The sequence below is a fragment of the Elephantulus edwardii genome, unplaced genomic scaffold (genome assembly GCF_000299155.1).
Source record: "Elephantulus edwardii isolate Elephantulus edwardi_28Jun2011 unplaced genomic scaffold, EleEdw1.0 scaffold00067, whole genome shotgun sequence".
NCBI lineage: Eukaryota > Metazoa > Chordata > Mammalia > Macroscelidea > Macroscelididae > Elephantulus > Elephantulus edwardii.
Genome location: NW_006399817.1, coordinates 9,708,932 through 9,726,212, shown reverse-complemented (window position 1 = coordinate 9,726,212; position 17,281 = coordinate 9,708,932). Strand labels below are relative to the sequence as shown.

The following is a 17,281-nucleotide window of genomic DNA, read 5'->3' as shown; positions in this document are numbered from 1 at the left end:
TTAGTCACAGTTCTTTCCAAAGAGACTTCATGATCCTGAAACAAATATTTGAATTAGTTTGTGTATAATACTGTTGTTTACAGTGTTTTCCATAGTAATGTACATGGACTCTTTTTTGACAAAATGAAGGTTTTCCTTTAAAATAAATATTCTTTGTGAGATTTTTGTTTTATAGTACTTTGACTTCCAATCTATAGTGATGCTGGATCGAGTTGGACTGTCTTCCCTCTAAAATATTTTTATTTTTTTATGCCCTGTATTATTAATCTGAGAGATCTTGTGGCTTGGTGGTAAGAAGCTGTGCTGCAATCCCAAAGGCACACGTTTTGAATCTATCAGTTGCTCTGAGGGAGAAAGATAGGCATTCTCTTCCCATGAAGTTTACAGCTTCTGAAAACCTGCTATAGGGTCATTTCTGATTGGACAACACACAACAACATCATAATTATTATTATTATTATTATTAAACTTGACATAGGAGTATAAAGAATTATGTGTTCAAATAGGTTCATTGTAATACCTTTTACCTAAAAAATTGCTTATTAATATATTTCACAATACTGTAAAAGGCTTTCTGCCCCAAAAGTAGAAGCCAAAGATAAACATAGTCTCACATCATCTCGAATTTTTGCTTAGTATCATGGATCAATTATATGTGAAAGTCATGTTTTGATCTTTTTTCATGATAGGAAATTAATGGCTTTAATTTAAAATTGAAGCAGAATTTAGATATCATTGGTACAAAGTACTAGCTGCTTCAGTTTTTCTTTATTAGGTTGCACCATGAATTACTTTCTTCTTTTGATAATATGCTAAAAGTATTGTGTCATAAATTACCAGTCAATTAATTTTTCTATGTTTCCTATTGAGTTGATTTTACACGCTACTCATCAATATTACTATTCCTATTACTGCTATGAGCTCAACACATGTTATTATGTTCCAGTTTTGCTCCTGACTGTGCACTAACATAGGAACTATTCTCAATGCTCCTACACACATTCTTTCCCTGACATTAAGGCTACCATGTTCTTTCTCGTTTTTCCTTCCACTCCAATGAGATGCTTTTTCTCAGTTTCTTTGGCTATTCTTTTCACTACTCTTCATGATGAATTGTTGCAGGGATTTATTAATTGAAGGCACTCTTCTCTTACTTACATTAACTAATATAGCCTGCAGCTTTATATTTATATACTAGCAACTCCCAGTTGTATATATTCAACCTGGGATTTTCTCTTGCACATCTAAGTCATCTGAAATTTTACATCTCCAAAACTGATGTGTTGGAAATGATCTTACTTGTCAGCTCCATCTTTTCAGCTCCTAGGGTCAAGAATCTTAGAGCCATTCCTTTATTGATTTTCTTTAACCAATCTTTTATAAATTTACATTCTATATTAGAAAATTTTGTGACCTCTACTTTCAAAACATATGCACACTCTAGTTTTCACAACTTCTATTGGTACCACTCTAGAATGGATCTCAATTATTTCTTGCTTAGGTTTCTATAGTCCTCCAGTTGGTATGTGCTGATTTTGAATGCCTCAATAAGATATGTTCTCTATACAGAATAAACATGAAAGTGTTGAAATGTAAGGCAGGTCATGCTAGTCTTCTGCCTCAAAAGTGGCCCATTTTACCATAGTAAAAACCCAATTACCTCTAAGAGCTTATAAAATTATGTTCTAAGCATCTGGAAAATTCGAACATCAGGTGCTCAATTAATATTTTTTTTGCTCAATTAATATTTAATGAATGAAGGGCATGAAGGTGAACTGTGTAAGGCCATTTAGGTGACTGTGAAGTTGTCAGTTAGGATTCAACACCAAAGAATCAGATTTCTGAACCCCACCCTCTAAACACAGTACAATGTATCACCTCTCTAGTCATCTAAGGTTTATTCAAATGTCAACCTCCACAAAGCTTGACTTGCATATTAAGGACTAATCTCTCTTCTCAACTTTCATGACTTCCCTTTTTTTAAAAAAAATCTCCTTTATAAGTCAGGTTTTACTTTTAAAATACTTTAAAAAAAATAAGTTCATAAAGGTTTGGTTGGCTATATGTTCCTTGAGTAGGACATGTATTCAAAGAAAACTAAAGGTGCTGAATGCCTGTGCCATAGGTTAAAGACCCACAACATAATGATTAAATTGCTACTGCATGGATTAATTGACGTGTAAATATATGAATGACAGAGCTCTTAAAAAAGAAGGATGCTGATTGGCAATTTGGCAGGCTTACATTAGCAAAATAAATTTGAACCAAATACTAGATAATAACTAAACAACTGTTTACTAAGGGAACTGATGGATTGTTTTGATAACAAAGGAGACCATGCAAAATTCTTCAGAATGTATTCGGAAGTGCAATGCATCAGTGGTTGAAAGAAATAGGGAATCACAGAAGTCATAAACCAAAAGTGTCTGTATTAGTAAGAAAATTGAAACTGCCACTTTGAGGAACAGGAACACAATTATAAAGGATCTACAATGGTAGTAAATGTCATTATTAAATAGTTTTAAAAGATCTGTAGCAACTTTATATGATATTGTTTTCACAGATCTCCTACACAATTTGCCACCTCTAAAAACCCACTGGAGGGTCCGTTGTGTGTTGGTTCTGACTCAGTGGCACATAACAGTGAGGAGAAGAATTCCCCCCTCCATTTTTCCTTGTGGGATCCATTTTTATTAATCTTTTCATAACCATGATGAATGTGCACAGATCTTTCTCTTACTCGAAAATATGCTGAAAGTACCCACTTAAAGTGAGAGATTATGAGTTTTTTATAAGAAGCAAACAGTCCTCTGCTTTACCATTCTAGAGGCAATGCTTTTTTAATGCAATATTTACATTTCTCCATAAGCCAAATGCACTGCCATCAAGTCAATTCCAACTCATAGCACCTCTCCCTTGGGTTTCTAAGGCTCTAAACTTTTACCTGAGGCCATAGTTCTCTTCTGGAGTGGCTGGTAGATTCAAACCACAGTTGTTTCAATTAGCCTGATCTGATAAACACTAAACGGTAAGTTGAGTTTACTGCTAGTCAAGATAGTTTTGCAACAAGCCATTCATGAATGAAAGTTTAATATTTTAAAGCTGTGGAAAGATGATTAAGAAAACATAACTTACCTGGCCATCTGTAGATGTTTCTTCCTAAGAATGACAAGGGTCACCAGCAGCAGTCCAATTAAAAGTGTGCTAAGGATGGCCAGCACTGAGATTACTACCACATTGGGATTCACCTCTGTAACTACAAAGAGAAGTCACGGATTCTCATTAGGAAACTAACAGAAACATCTGATCTTAAGCACAATGAATCAATCTATGGTCGTAATGATGACAACAGCAGCACCAGTATGTATTCAAGTCACCATAACCACTTCCTAGTACACCAGAACTTTTTGTTCTTTTGCCTCATAATTTTTCCCCATCATCTAACCCTTTCAATTTATAGCTAAATAGAGAGAAAAATATGGGGGTGGTGTACTATTTTTAAACAATAATGTCTATCATCAATTTGTATATACTTTGAAAAAGATTTTATTTAATTACTTATTGTTTTCTCCTTTCCCTCATTTTTTCTCTCCCTTAACCCTCCAAGATTCATTCTTTGTGTGTGTAAACTCTTTCTTGGTACTTTATATTACTGGTCTTATACCATAGTTGTTCTTCTGTGCCTAACTTAGGAAGCTCTGGTGGCCTAGTGGGTAAGGAGTTGCCCTGACAGTTCAAAGGAAGGTGGTTCAAATCTACTAGGTACTCTACAGCAGAAAGATGAGCAATCTCTTATGTGATTTCAGCCTCTGAAAATATGCTGGATGATCACCTATGAGTCGATTTCAACTTGATGGTAATAAGTTACGTTACTCAGCATAATTTATTCTAATTTCATACATGTTGTAGAGTATTTTATTAATTCTTGGTCATAAATTTTTAGTGATGCATAGCACTCCATTGTGTGAAAGTATCACATTTTCTTTAGCCATTCATATATGGGAGGACACTTGGGGTATAGCCAACTCTTAGCTATTATAAATAGTGCTGCATTAAATATGGGTGTGTAGATATGTGCCTGTCTTTGCCACAGCTTTTGTTTTTCGGTGTAATTATCAAGAAATATGATTTTATCACTGTAATTTTACAAAGTTAAGGTTTTTGGCAGTATTCTGTGCTGAGTTCACTTTGTTTATGGCTATTCCTGTCATTTTCTTTGTTGCTGTTTTGGTGCTTATTTTGTGTTTTTTCTTCTTTTTAGTTTGATGAAAAGGCTTACTGATTTTCTTGGAGGTTACCCTGTAAGTTTCTATTTTATCTCCAAATCTAAACTAGTTCACTTTATTTTTAACTTTTTCTCCACTTAGTTCTTTAACAATGCTGCTTATTCCCTCTAGATTATCCTCATTTGTATAGTGATATCACTGGTTTTCTAATTTTTATTGTCACATGTTTAACGTACTTGTTTTATGTCTGAGTCTGAACCCTTTTTGAATGATGATGTCATTTATGTTGGTTTTCATTTTTTACCAAAAGTCACCATAATGTTTGTCGTTGTTGTTAACTCTCAGTGAAAAGAAATCCAGTTAGACTTTCTTGCAGAACTGGACTGGTTTTTACTTCTCTGGAAATATCTTAATTCATCATCTTATTTGATGGATAATTTTTCTGAGTACAGGATTCTTGCATTTTTTCCCTCAGAGTTTTATGTATGCCATCCCATTGCCTTCTTTCCTACTTGGTTTCTACTAAGAAATCAGAACTTAGTCTTATTGGTTCCCTATTGTAGATGATTCTTTTTTGCTTTTTTTTCTGAATTGCTTTCCATGTTCTCTGTCTTTAGTTAAAAAAAAATTATTCTAACTCTTGGTGGTTTTCTTTGAGGGTGTATCCTGTTTGGAGTTTATTTAGCTTTCTGTGTACATATTTTCTCATTTTTCATAATATTTGAGAAAATTTAAAGCTACAAATTATAAATCATTTCTTCTGCATATTTTATCCATTATGTATTCTAGGATTCCAAACACATGGAAAATATCCCTTTTGAAGTTGTTCTGCATAATTTTTGGGCTTTCTTCATTTACCTTTTTTATTCTGATTGTTTCTCTGACATATTAATATTGGGAACTTTGTCCTCCAACTCACTGTTTTGTGTTCATTTCTTCCATTATGTAAGCTCTTTTGTCCTGCCCTTGCATTATCTATTTCTGAAGTTTTAGTCTTAATATTCCAAGTTGCATGTTGCTATTTTTATATTGCTTCTAATGTCCCACTTATGTTTTCGATTTGGTCTTGGATAGTTTTTAAAACAATTGTCTGTTTTCTGTATTTTTCTTGATCCATAGAATAGACTTGAATAACAATCTTTTGAATTCTTTGTAAAGAAACTTCATTAGTCATTCTACCTCAGGAGGATTTTCCTAATCTGTATTTTAGTCACCTTTTTGGTTCCATTTTATCTTGACCTTTTTAAAACAAAAGAAATTTACTTGCTCTTCTATTTGTTTTTAACTGGTTTGTTGTTATCCTGAACTTTCTAGTTTTGTTGTCTTTGTGGGTAGAGACAAGATGTCTGGCCTGGAAGTGAGGAATGCTCAATCTGTGACAAAGTTTTATGGACCTCAAAGAGGCTTGGAATAGTCTGCTGACTGGGGATCCTGCCTTTCAGTCCTGGAAGTGAGTGTTACCAGATACCCAGTCAGATACAGCTAGTGTGAAGAAATAATCACTACAAACTTGAAGTCTTCAAGGTTGGTGTATTCAATGAAGGATGTTTATTATTAAAGTGGTATCTCCAATAAACCAGGAGGTGACTGCAGGCCAAGTACAATATAGTCCAATCTCTTCTGGAGGGAGATTGTTATTTAAAGCTGTGTAGGGTTCCAAGGCCAAATACTAAATAGCACAGACCTGGCACTTGGAGAAACAAAGAAAAACCAGTAAATACAACCAGCCTCTCACCTTTCTAGTCAGCTAGCTGCTGCCAACCTGGGTTCTTTTAGCAAATAAACAGCTGTTTGAAATGGCTGTGCTATGCCATGTAAGGTACCATAATCCACCTGTCTTCTGATTCTATATTTTTATTGAGTTCTTAATTTATAAGCATGGTCTTGACATTTTTATTCATTTGCTGATATCTTTGCTGCAAAGGAACTGAACTGGTGTTTATTTGCTCCACTATCTTACCCTCAACTCCCTGGTACACAAAACTTAGTAGACTGATAGATTCTTTCAGGCACTTGAAAATTATTTATTTAAAAGGCATATATTCAGGATATTCTTGTAGAAGAATACGGTAAATACTATAATTTAAATTCACTTGAAAAAAATCTATAAGTAATTATTATGTATTATTATTGTTTTAGCATATTAAAAAATCTTAAAAGGTGGCATGTTCTTAATTTATGCTCTGACTTCAAAGACAGAAAACACAACTGTATACATTGCTCACTGTATGTTAATAATATATATGAAAAAGACATTAGCAAGCTACCATCTGCTGTAGCACTTAACGCATTGCTAGAAGCAGGCATTCTGATGATCTGTAACCATATGTCTAGTGGTTTTCCATCTGCACAACTCAAGAGATTAAATCTATTAATAGGTTGTAGGATCCTTAAAACCAGGGGTTATGTCCTTTCATATACTTTATATAATGATCTACTATGTCTACTATGACACTGTCTACTTGTCCACTTTGCATCTTACTTAATTCATCACACTTGTGGAAGAGGACGCTACAAAGACAGAAAAATTATATATTTGTAACACTTAAAAAATAATAAGGACATTCCATCCTTTGTCCTAAAACTCATAGAATTAATCAGCACATAGGGAGCTCTGTTGCCCTCATGGCAAGAAGCTGCTCTGTGATCCCAATGGTATGCAGTTCAAATCAACCAGCTTCTTCTCAGGAGAAAGATGAGTACTCTTCTCCCATGAAATTAACTGCCTCTGAAAGCCTGCTGGACGGTCAGCTATGGGTCAGTTCCAACTCAACAGTACACAACAAAAACAACAAACAACACATACAATCTCTATAGTTTTGGGTATTTGCCACTTCTTCTTTGAACTGCTTGTTGTGTGTTATTGAGTAGGAACAGACCTATAGCTGGCCTTCCAGTGGGTTTTTACAGGTAGTCAATCTAAAGGGAGGAGACTGCCCATTAATCTTCCTCTGAGCAGTTGATGGATCAGAACTGAGTGCCTAGTGGTAATAAATGCAGTTTTAACCCACCAGCTGTTCCATGGGAGAAAGATGAACACTCAACTCCTGTGCAGTTTACTGCCTCTGAAAACCCACTGGAGGGTCAGCTCTGGGTTAATTCTGACTTGGTGGTCCACCACCACCACCACCACCACCACCGCAACAACATTTGGATTGGCTTGGCTCTAATTTACTTAAACAGAACGAACACTAAAATGATGGTTCAAAGAGTTTATACAAGTTCACTTTATTATTAACTGCCATTTGGGAAGCTGTTTTATTTGCCTTCCTGTGACTTATTTTCTTTACTTGCATGTAAGTTTACTGTTATTTGTTTAGCTGAGTGGCTATGGAGATAACAAGGCTAACAACATATATTTAGAAAAGTAGAAAAGGTATATAGGAATGAAGGATCATAACATATTTTTAAGACTCAATTCTTAAAAACAAAGATAATCTCCCCTCCAAACAAAAACAAAACATCACTTTTACAATCTTGTAAAAAACTGATCTTAAAGACAGACTTTTCCCCACCAGGTTCAGTTAAAATGAGTATCTGTCTAACCATTGTCTTCTTAAAGAAAGACTTCACTGTAGTTATAGAGAATGATGACTGTTACAGAAATAAAAATTAACCCAATGAAGGATAATGTAATGCTAAGAATGCTTATGATAAAAGTCTCCATGAAAGGTCTCAGACTGCAGAATCAGACTCTAACAAACTGTTGTTGTTGTTGTTAAGTGCCATCAAATCTTTGATGACTCATAGCGACCCTCTGAACAAAAGACCTGAACAATTATATAACTTTCATTCTTTCTCCAAGTTCATAGAGTTTTCAGAGGCAAGCTATTATGGAAATGGATGCCACTCCTGCTTCCAAGCTTGTTTTAATTGAAGAGCTCCACTAAACATGGTCCACGATGGGTAACCAGTATCACATTTGACACATCAATGTCACAGTGTTTAGCATCACAGCAACCACATACAACAAATGGGCAGACCAGTGTTATACCACTTAGAAGAATGTTTGACCAAAACAATTAAAACAAGGCTTGAACTCAGGGAAATATTAAAGAAACAGTCATTATCTTAGACTTTAAGTTCTTATTTTTCTAGTTATTCTTTCTGCTGGATTAGAGCACTTTTTGGGACCCAACAATATTGTGCTGCCTTTATCTGATGAGGTCTCAGTTTGGACTAGATGCACTGGGCTTGATTAGGGTACTATGCTGCTACTGCTACTGAGGATGATGAATAGCAGGGATTATGAAGTTAAAGGTAAAAACTAGTTTTGATATATACTAAGGAGGGCTTCGTATTCATTATTTCTAAGCTTTAAAACAACAATAAACTTCATATTAATATTCCAATTTTACAATGGGAACAAAAACTCAGAGAAAATAAATATCTTGGCATAAATTTCATAGCTATTAAGTATAGATTAGGATTAAAATCTGGAACTTCCTGATTCAAAGCTCATATATAAATTTATGGCTATCTACCATGTTATCTATACATCTGTATGAAGAGAAATTGCAAGGAAAATCTGAAAGAACTTCCAAAGACAATAAATTCCACTAATGTGTATAATTACCCATTGTTGAGACAGCTATGAATGTAGGGATGCTGGGGCTGTCGTGGCTAAAGCTGGTGACACTACAGTTGTAGGCTGTGGCAGGAAGAAGACTGGAGATGGTCACAACATGGGAATAAACAGAAATTGGTTCCTAGGGAGACAGAAAATGGGAGAAATCTCATGTTAATTAATTTTTGAGGTTTTATGGATGTAATTTTTAAAGTTAGATATCCAGTATATGAACAAACCATTGTCAGAAGTTCCCCTCCCCTATATAGATTTTTTTTTTTAGCACTAGTTGCCAAGTGGCAAGATGGTGTGCTGCAATCCTGAAGGCACACATTTCTAATCCACCAGCTGCTAGGCAGAGAAGGATAGACAATCTCCTCCCACACAATTAACTGCCTCTGAAAACGCACCAGAGGGTCAGTTATGGGTTGGTTCTGACTCCGGTGGTACACAACAACAATATATGTATTTTTTAGATGTACAAATATCTATATACTAAATCTTGTCATGTATATATACACGACTTGATGGCAATCAAATTGTGTATGAACAATTACATTAATTAAAAAGAATTATTAATAACTGAAAAAAATTACATAATTTAAAAAATTCAGACCATCGTTAAATATACATATATACTTTATAGATACATATCTATTTAGTACACATATGTTTATGCATACACGCTTCTAAATAATTGCTACAAAAGAATTTAGCATATATATCTGCATATATATACATACTTTGATATATTTTAAACAATCAAATTGCTGGGACAAAAAGTTATAAAGTTTAATTTTAGAAGTTATTATTGTCTACTTACCTTCCATACACATTTAGAAGTTGTCTGTTGACCATCAGCATGTGACAGTGCCTTTTTGCCTACAGTTTTCCAACATGGTCTATTTACCAACTCTGAATTTTGTGTCAAGTTAACCATGAAAACTGTATTTTACTGTAGTTTTGTTTTTCATGTATTTCATCATGAATGAAGTTGATTATACCTTTATATATTTAAGAATCTTTCATTCTTATTCTTTTTTGAAATATTTGTTTGGAGTCACTAGTTTTGTGTATTTTTAATTGAGATTTTAATGAAAGTTTATAGAGAACTTGGATTTCCATTCATTCATTGTTGCACATTTTCCTCTCTGCCCCCCCCACCCCCAATTGCTTTTCTCTTTGGAAAAAAAGAAAAAATTTTTTCATTGTTGTACAAGCCCCTACCCCAGTCCACTTTACTATGCAGCTCTTATTCTGGACTATTGTCATGCAAATAATACCTAATCATATATTCCTTTTAAGCAGTTCTTTGCCTCATCTGTTTCAATGCAATGTGGCATTATGCAGAGTGAAATAACTCAGTCACAAAAGAACAAATACTACATAATGCCATTGTTATAAAACAAGACTGACGTTGGGGTTGGGGGGAACTAAGAAGAGGGGATAAATAGTGCACACTGCATTGAAACAGATGAAGGAAAGTTTTTTTTTATTTGTAGAAATTCTTTAGATATTAAAGACTGGCATTTAAGCCTATTTTGTCTTGAAATAGTATTCAGAAAAGATTTGGCAACTTTGTTATTTCAGAAACAATATTAATAATATTAATCTGCTCTTAAGTGGAATAAGTTGCTTATTTGGTGCCTCAATGCTCCAGCTGATGATAAATTCTACTGTAGAACAACAAAGGATAAGCCAGCGTAATACGGGTTTTCCAAACAAAGATCCGAAAGATCTCTACATTGAAGATGAAAGCTATCTGCACTTATTTCCCACAATCATGTTCTTTTCTAGGATATAAAAAAAATGATTCTAAGGACAGAAGGACTTTTGCTAACATGATTCATTGGAAGTCAATAGCAATCTACACATAATTTCCTTAAAGTAAGACATTAATGTAGTTATAGGTAAGAATGGCTATTAATCAGCAAACAATTATTTTCAAATAGAATTATTAGAGTTGAAAAAAAGGTTCAGCTGCTCAATACAAATAAAAAAGACATAAGTTTGTAGAAGAGAATGCCAAAAGGCAAAAAGAATCAAAGCAAATTCCCTTAATATCCAATGTGAAAAGATTTGTCCTGCCAGCAATCCTTTTATCCTGAATCTCATGGACTTCATTATTTAAAAAGCCTCAATTATTCATGTTCAGAGTATTAATCTATACATTTGTTTTATGTGAAGTCTCTCATAAACCTGCCCTTTCACTCTGAACCCTGGCTGTAAAACATCTTTTCAATATCTTTTCTAACCTTAGAACTACTATTTCATTTTCCTTTGTCTTCGTTTTGACCTCAGGAAAGAACCCAGTCCTTATCACGGCTGCTATTTGTGATCCTAAAGCATTAATAATCACCTCTCTCAGCCTTCATTTTCCGAATAAGATGTTCTCCTTACTATCTGGATATGACTCTTTTTTTGAATTATCTTATTAATGTGAATCTCTTGTAGGGTACTTACATTTAACTCTAGCTATTTCTAGAAATACACCATACCCTCAATGATATAAAAACTGTGTAGTCAACTATCATTTCAATTCTATATAATGCTTTTTGTAAAACTAACAACCAGCTAATACTTGTTAAATTATGTTTTATATGATAGTGTCTTTACTTCTTTGGTCAATTTAATGGAAAGTAGGGGAGAAATGAATTTTTTAAACTTTTCTAGTATGATCTGAAATGAGTGATTGTTGTGGACAAAAGATAAAGAAACATAAAGCTTTATGTCTTGTTCGATTCTCATAGTATCTTTTTTAAGTCTGTTCTTAGCAAACAGTTAAATTCTATCATGGTAATAAAAAGCAGCACAAGGAAAATTTTTGTTTTCTGTAGTGTAAAAAGTAGAAGATTTTCATTTAGCTTAGACAATCAGCCTTAATCAAAATTGACTCAAAGAAGGAAAGTAATAGATAAAAAGTACCTGTAGTTTGGTTTTCTGACTGGAGCCAACTTGTTGACAGACAACTTGGAAAAAGTCAGCTATGCCCTCTTCCACCCACAGCAAAGTCACTGAAGTCTGGGTTTTATTTACTGCAAACAGTGATTTTGGAGGAGCTGGTTCTGAGAAAAGAAAAAAAAATTAAATATATTCTTTCTTTCACTATCTGTCGAATAAAACAAAAGCACTATTAGACCTTTCATATACTTATGAGATAATGATCTTCACAAAGACAGTCCTCTAAATTGGAAGACAGAATGCTTTCTTTTTCTCCTCCTTTCCCATTTTATACTTCTCTTTTAAGACTTCCGTTTCCAACTTCATCTTTGTTATAGACATAATCTATTAATAGTTTTTATGCCATATACACTGGCTTTGGGTTTGCCCTGCTAATTAATGCAAGAAATTTCTGCAACAAAAATCTGCACTTAAAAGGCAGAGAAAAATGAAAGGGCAGTGTTCTTTTTCAGTGGAAATTATCAATTTGGTATTTAGCCAATTACTTCTCTTCTCTTGAAATGATTTAAAATTATCCAGGGGAATGACTTAATGAAAATTTACTAAAACCATGAGGGATAAAGCTAAATACATGTTTTCTTTATCAAGGAAAGGATTTGTCAAGGGAGACTGAATGATTAATAAAATGTTAGAATACTTTATCTCATTCTTTTAGCCTTTGATCTTAATCAATAAATTAATCCATTAGTTGAGTAAGCTATGATGTTGTGCCCTTTCATGCTAATTTCCTGTAACTGAGTCACTGAATTTTTCTGGACTGAGCCCAAGCTCCTGCCTGTTTCCTACTTCTAGCAAGTGGTCTATTATCTTCTTTTTCGTTCCTGAATCTTTCCCAGTTTTCTCTGGGTTCTTGTCTTCCTTTGCATGTTATCTTTTCCTTTATTTTTCCTAGCATACAAAATGCTATTCTGGAACACAAATTCTTAAACAGGGTCCTTCTTAGCTGCTATTAGATCTCCTCCTTATTGCTAGTTAGGACATAACATTTCTTGCTATTTTTACTTAACAATACATTTTGACTATTGGGTGTCCCTGTCAGATGACTATCTGTCTCTGTAGATCTTTTACTGCTTTTTCCTCAGATTTTTAAAAGTTATCTGCCTTACCCTTTAAAAGGGAGCTCTGGTGGTTTAATGGTAAGGTGTTTCACTGCTAACCTGAAGACAAGCAATTCGAATCCACCAGCTGCTCTAGGGAAGAAACATGGGCAATCCCCTCCCATGCAATTGAATGCCTCTGAAAATCTGCTGGAAGGTCAGCTACGAATCAGTCTGCGCAGTAGGACATAGTAATAACCTTTTCCATGGAGTTCTGGTGTCATAGTCAGTAGATGGTTGTGCAGCAAAGGCCACACCTCCCTGGCAGTCTGAATTTAATGGCTGCTTTTCAGGAATAAACTGGACAAAATAGTATGAAATCTTGGAAACTTACTAAGGAGTCAGTTATGAGTTGGATCTGACTTGATGAAAACAAATTAGTAATGAGTGACCCTTTTAAGTCTTGTCTCCAGCTCATAGCTTTTAGCAGTGACAAAATTTCTATAGGTCCATTTCCTTCCTTTGTCATGAATAGGTCTTTGTGTGGGAAAGTCTAGACTTTCTTAAAAGAATATCAACATCATGAGCCTGTTCAGAACAAATAATTATGTCAAGATCAGTTTTGATATGCCTTATCACAGGTAACATAAACTTAATGTCCGACTGAAAAGAAATGTTTTTCTTTTTAGAAGCAATTTGACAAGGTTAGTTAGAAAAGTAAAGGGAGGGAAGAGATGACTTAGTCCCAGCAAGCATCATTTACAGTAGATGTCAGAACTTCCTCTTTCATCTGAAATGGATTGACCACTCCTTTATACTTGTTTTATCTCACTTCCCCTCTGAAGATTACTGTTGCAACACAGAGGTCAGCTTCCACTTTCCACACCCTTTATAACCGTCACTGCTATTAGGATTATGAGGCAGAAAACTGATTCCAACTCCTGTTTAGAATGCTTAGCTTGTTAGAAAAATCATGAGGTTGTACCAGAGAAAGATGATCTGTTTGCTGAGCCTGGGAAGCTTTTTCTCATTTCAAAGTACAAAATTGGGTCTCTTGAACTATGAATTCCAAAAATTTCCCTTTTATTAGTTTAACTGGCCAATACAAACATTGCCCAAATTATAGTTCCTGGATATTTTTACACCTGTATTTTCAGTTATTTGTTACCTGTGCCTACTCAAATATCTCTGATGACATCATGATAAGGAATTGTGCTGCAATCTGGAAGGCACACAGTTCTAATCCACCAACTACTTTGTGGAAGAAGGATGAGCAGTCTCCTCCCATGTGATTTACTGCCTCTGAAAACCTGTGGGAGGGTCAGCTATAGGTCGATTCTGACTCAATGATACTCAAGAACAACAACTCAAATACCTCACCATGACCTCAGTGCATGGCCAAAATTCAACTGACTTCCCCCCTCCCCCAAATCAATACTACCCACTGTTACTGGCTTTTTTGTAGGCATGCTTTCAAGGAGCTCTGAAGGTATAGTGTGTTGCATTTCTAACCAGAAGACTATGTGTCTCTGGCAGTTCAAATTCACTACCTGCTCCACTTGCAGAAAGATGGATAATCTCTCATTAAGCTGTACTGTCTTAGAAACAGTGGTGGGCCCCCATGAGTTGGAACTCTCTAAAGCCTTACCTGATACGGCTCTCCATGATTTATCCTTTTTTGATCTTTTATTGTTCTTGTTGTCAAGTGTGAGGGAGTCTAGTCTAACTGACAGGGACCCTACAACAACAGATCTGAACCTTTTCCTATCCTGTGCCGCCTCCTCACCACTGATGCACTTGAGCCCACTGCTACAGTCACTGTGTCAAGCAATCTTGTAGAGGGTTCCTCTCTTTCACCTACCTTTTACCTATTTAGGGAATAGCCTTTCCTAGCAATCTTCTTAAGATATGTGAGACAGAACTTTGCCTTGTCTCCAATGAACACTCTTTTGCTACTCTGGCTCTTTTGCCAGAAAAAAAGTTTTTTCTTTTGGCAGTTCATTCAATACTCTTCTCCAACACCACAACACAAGGTATTAATTCTTCTGTCATACTTCTTCATTGTCCAGCTCTCAGAGGCATAGCAACTGAATGATTGAAAAGACTGATCTGAATCAGGTGCACCCTACTCTTTAAACTGACATCACCGCTCTGGTACCATGGCCTCCAAATTTCACTTGTGCCACCAAATTTTTAGTGACCTGTAAACCAAAACCCACCTTGTACTTCTGGCAGTTCTCTGTCAGTGTATTGTTCTAGCCATTTTTGAATGATGTTCAGAAATATTTTGCTTGCATATTAATGATATTGTTTGATAATTTCCACATTCTGTTTGATCACCTTTTTTTGGAATGAGAATAAACAATGATCTCTTTCAGTCATTTGGTCAGGCAGCTATCCTTTGAATTTCCTTACCTAACCTGGTGAGCATGTTCAGGAATATGTCTGTTAGTTATCCTTATCTATCCCTGTTAAATCTATGAGTGTAAAGATTCTACCAGAATCTTGTTGAGTAAGAGCCTTATGTTATAAATTATTTTGCCTTCCTCTTGAACTTGTCACTTGTTCTTGTTAGGTTCTGTTAAGTTTGGTTCATAGAGATGCTCAGGTGACAAAGTAGGTCTGTTTCTCACAGAGCTGCTGGATGGGCAGGAACCATTAACTTTTCATTTGGCAATCAAGAGCTTAGCTGTTGTGCCATCAAAATTTTAGTCACCTGTAAACCAAAACCCAAACAAAATCTACTGCTGTCCAGTCTGTTCTGACTCATGGCCATCTGCCTTCAAGTTTCTGAGTCTGTAAATCTTTACAGAAAGAGATTACCCTTCTCTTTTTGTGGAGTGTGCTGGTACCTCTGTCTTCTTGTTGGTAACCCAACACATAATGAACTATATCACCAGGACTCCTATTAGTCATCTCTACGTATCCAAAGTTGATCTATTGGATGATTTAAAACACAAGTCAGGATTAAAGAAGCAGGAAATCTGGAATTGGACCAGACATAGAGCATTGAATTTTGATGCTCTGTGCCTTCTTATGATGATAATACTGGTAAAATCATTATCTTTCTGTTTTGGAATAAAGTTTCTCTCTCATTGCTGTAGAGTCAGAGCTAAATCATAGCTGACGTCCCACTAGCTTGCTAAAGCTGTAAATTGGAGAAGATTTTCCGTGTTTCTCCCTGAGAGATGCTGCTGTATTTGAAACACCATGTGTGAGGCATTTCTGTGAGTAATGCAGTTCTCTGTGGACTATGCCACCAGAGCTCCCATCATGAATTAACAATGGTCCAAGGCATATAGCATGGGTACTTAAAGATCTTGTTGAAAAATGTGGGTCTTAGTAATAAGAAGAATTCTCAGGAAAATGTCGAATGATTCTGAGACTTCAGCTAGCTATGTGACAGATTTTTCTTCATAGGTCATATAAGGAGAAATAGATTATTCCAAACTTACTTTGGATCAATTAGGTTAAATATGAGTCGTGGTTAACTCTATGTCAGCATGACTAGGCTATATTGCCGAAAACTCAAACTCACTGTCATTAAGTCAGTTCCAACTCATAGCAGCCCTTCATTGGGCTTCCAAGGCTGTAAATTAAAAAAAAGATTGCACATCTTTCTCCAGCACAGCAACCAATGTATTAAAACCAAAGGAGTACTGACCACAACCTCCTACAGACTACACCAAATCAAACACTAAGTATTGCTATGAAGGTATTTTGTAGGTATGGTTAATATCTACAATCAGATAAGTAAAGACAATTACCCTTGATAACATGGATGAACCTCATTCAATCAGCTGAAAATGGTTTAGGAGAAAATGATATCAAGATTTCTTACAGAAGCAGTTCTGCCTTAAGATTGCAACATCAGTTTTTATCTGTGTTTCTAGCTTGCTGACTAGCCTATAAGCACCATGACAGATGGAGAAGAGATGGAGATTGTTAATAATTTCAGCTTGCTTGGTTCCACAATCAATGCATTTGGTGTCAGCAGTTAGGAAATCAAAAGGTGAATTGCACTGGGAAAAATCTGCTGTCAGGGACCTTTCCAGAATGCTAAAAAGCAATGATGTCAGCTTGGAGACTAATATGCACATGTTCCAAGACATAGTTTTCATGATTATTTACTATGCATCAGACAGATAGACAATGGCTAGAGGCAATGGAAGACGAATTTATGCCTTTTGAGTTGTAATGCTAGAGAAGAGTAGTAAACATACCATGGATTGCCAAAAGAACAAACAGGTCTGTCTAGAGAATGTAAAATCAGGTTGCTCCTTGGAGGGAAGGCATTTGTAGCTCCATCAGACATATTTTTGGCATGTTGCCAGGAGGGACTAGTCCTTGGAGAAGGACATCATGCTTAGGAAAACAGAGGAAAACTCTGCATAAGATGGATTGAAACACACAGTAACTGGGATAATGGAGATAGGTGTGTCAGAGACAGAGATTAGCTCAGGATAGGGTAGGGTTTAGAGCTATTGTGT

General features: G+C 35.4%; 1 protein-coding gene across 1 annotated transcript in view; it reads right to left on the bottom strand.

The window, feature by feature from the left end:
- The window catches only part of PTPRO (protein tyrosine phosphatase, receptor type, O), a 375,184-nt gene that overhangs the window by 49,907 nt on the left and 307,996 nt on the right, over positions 1 to 17,281 (bottom strand). Inside the window, exons 13-15 of the mRNA XM_006888435.1 lie at positions 11,719 to 11,858; positions 8,803 to 8,935; positions 3,136 to 3,256 (exon numbers count right to left, since the gene is read on the bottom strand). Of these exons, the coding sequence (XP_006888497.1) occupies positions 3,136 to 3,256; positions 8,803 to 8,935; positions 11,719 to 11,858 (394 nt within the window). The remainder of the gene's footprint in view (positions 1 to 3,135; positions 3,257 to 8,802; positions 8,936 to 11,718; positions 11,859 to 17,281) is intronic.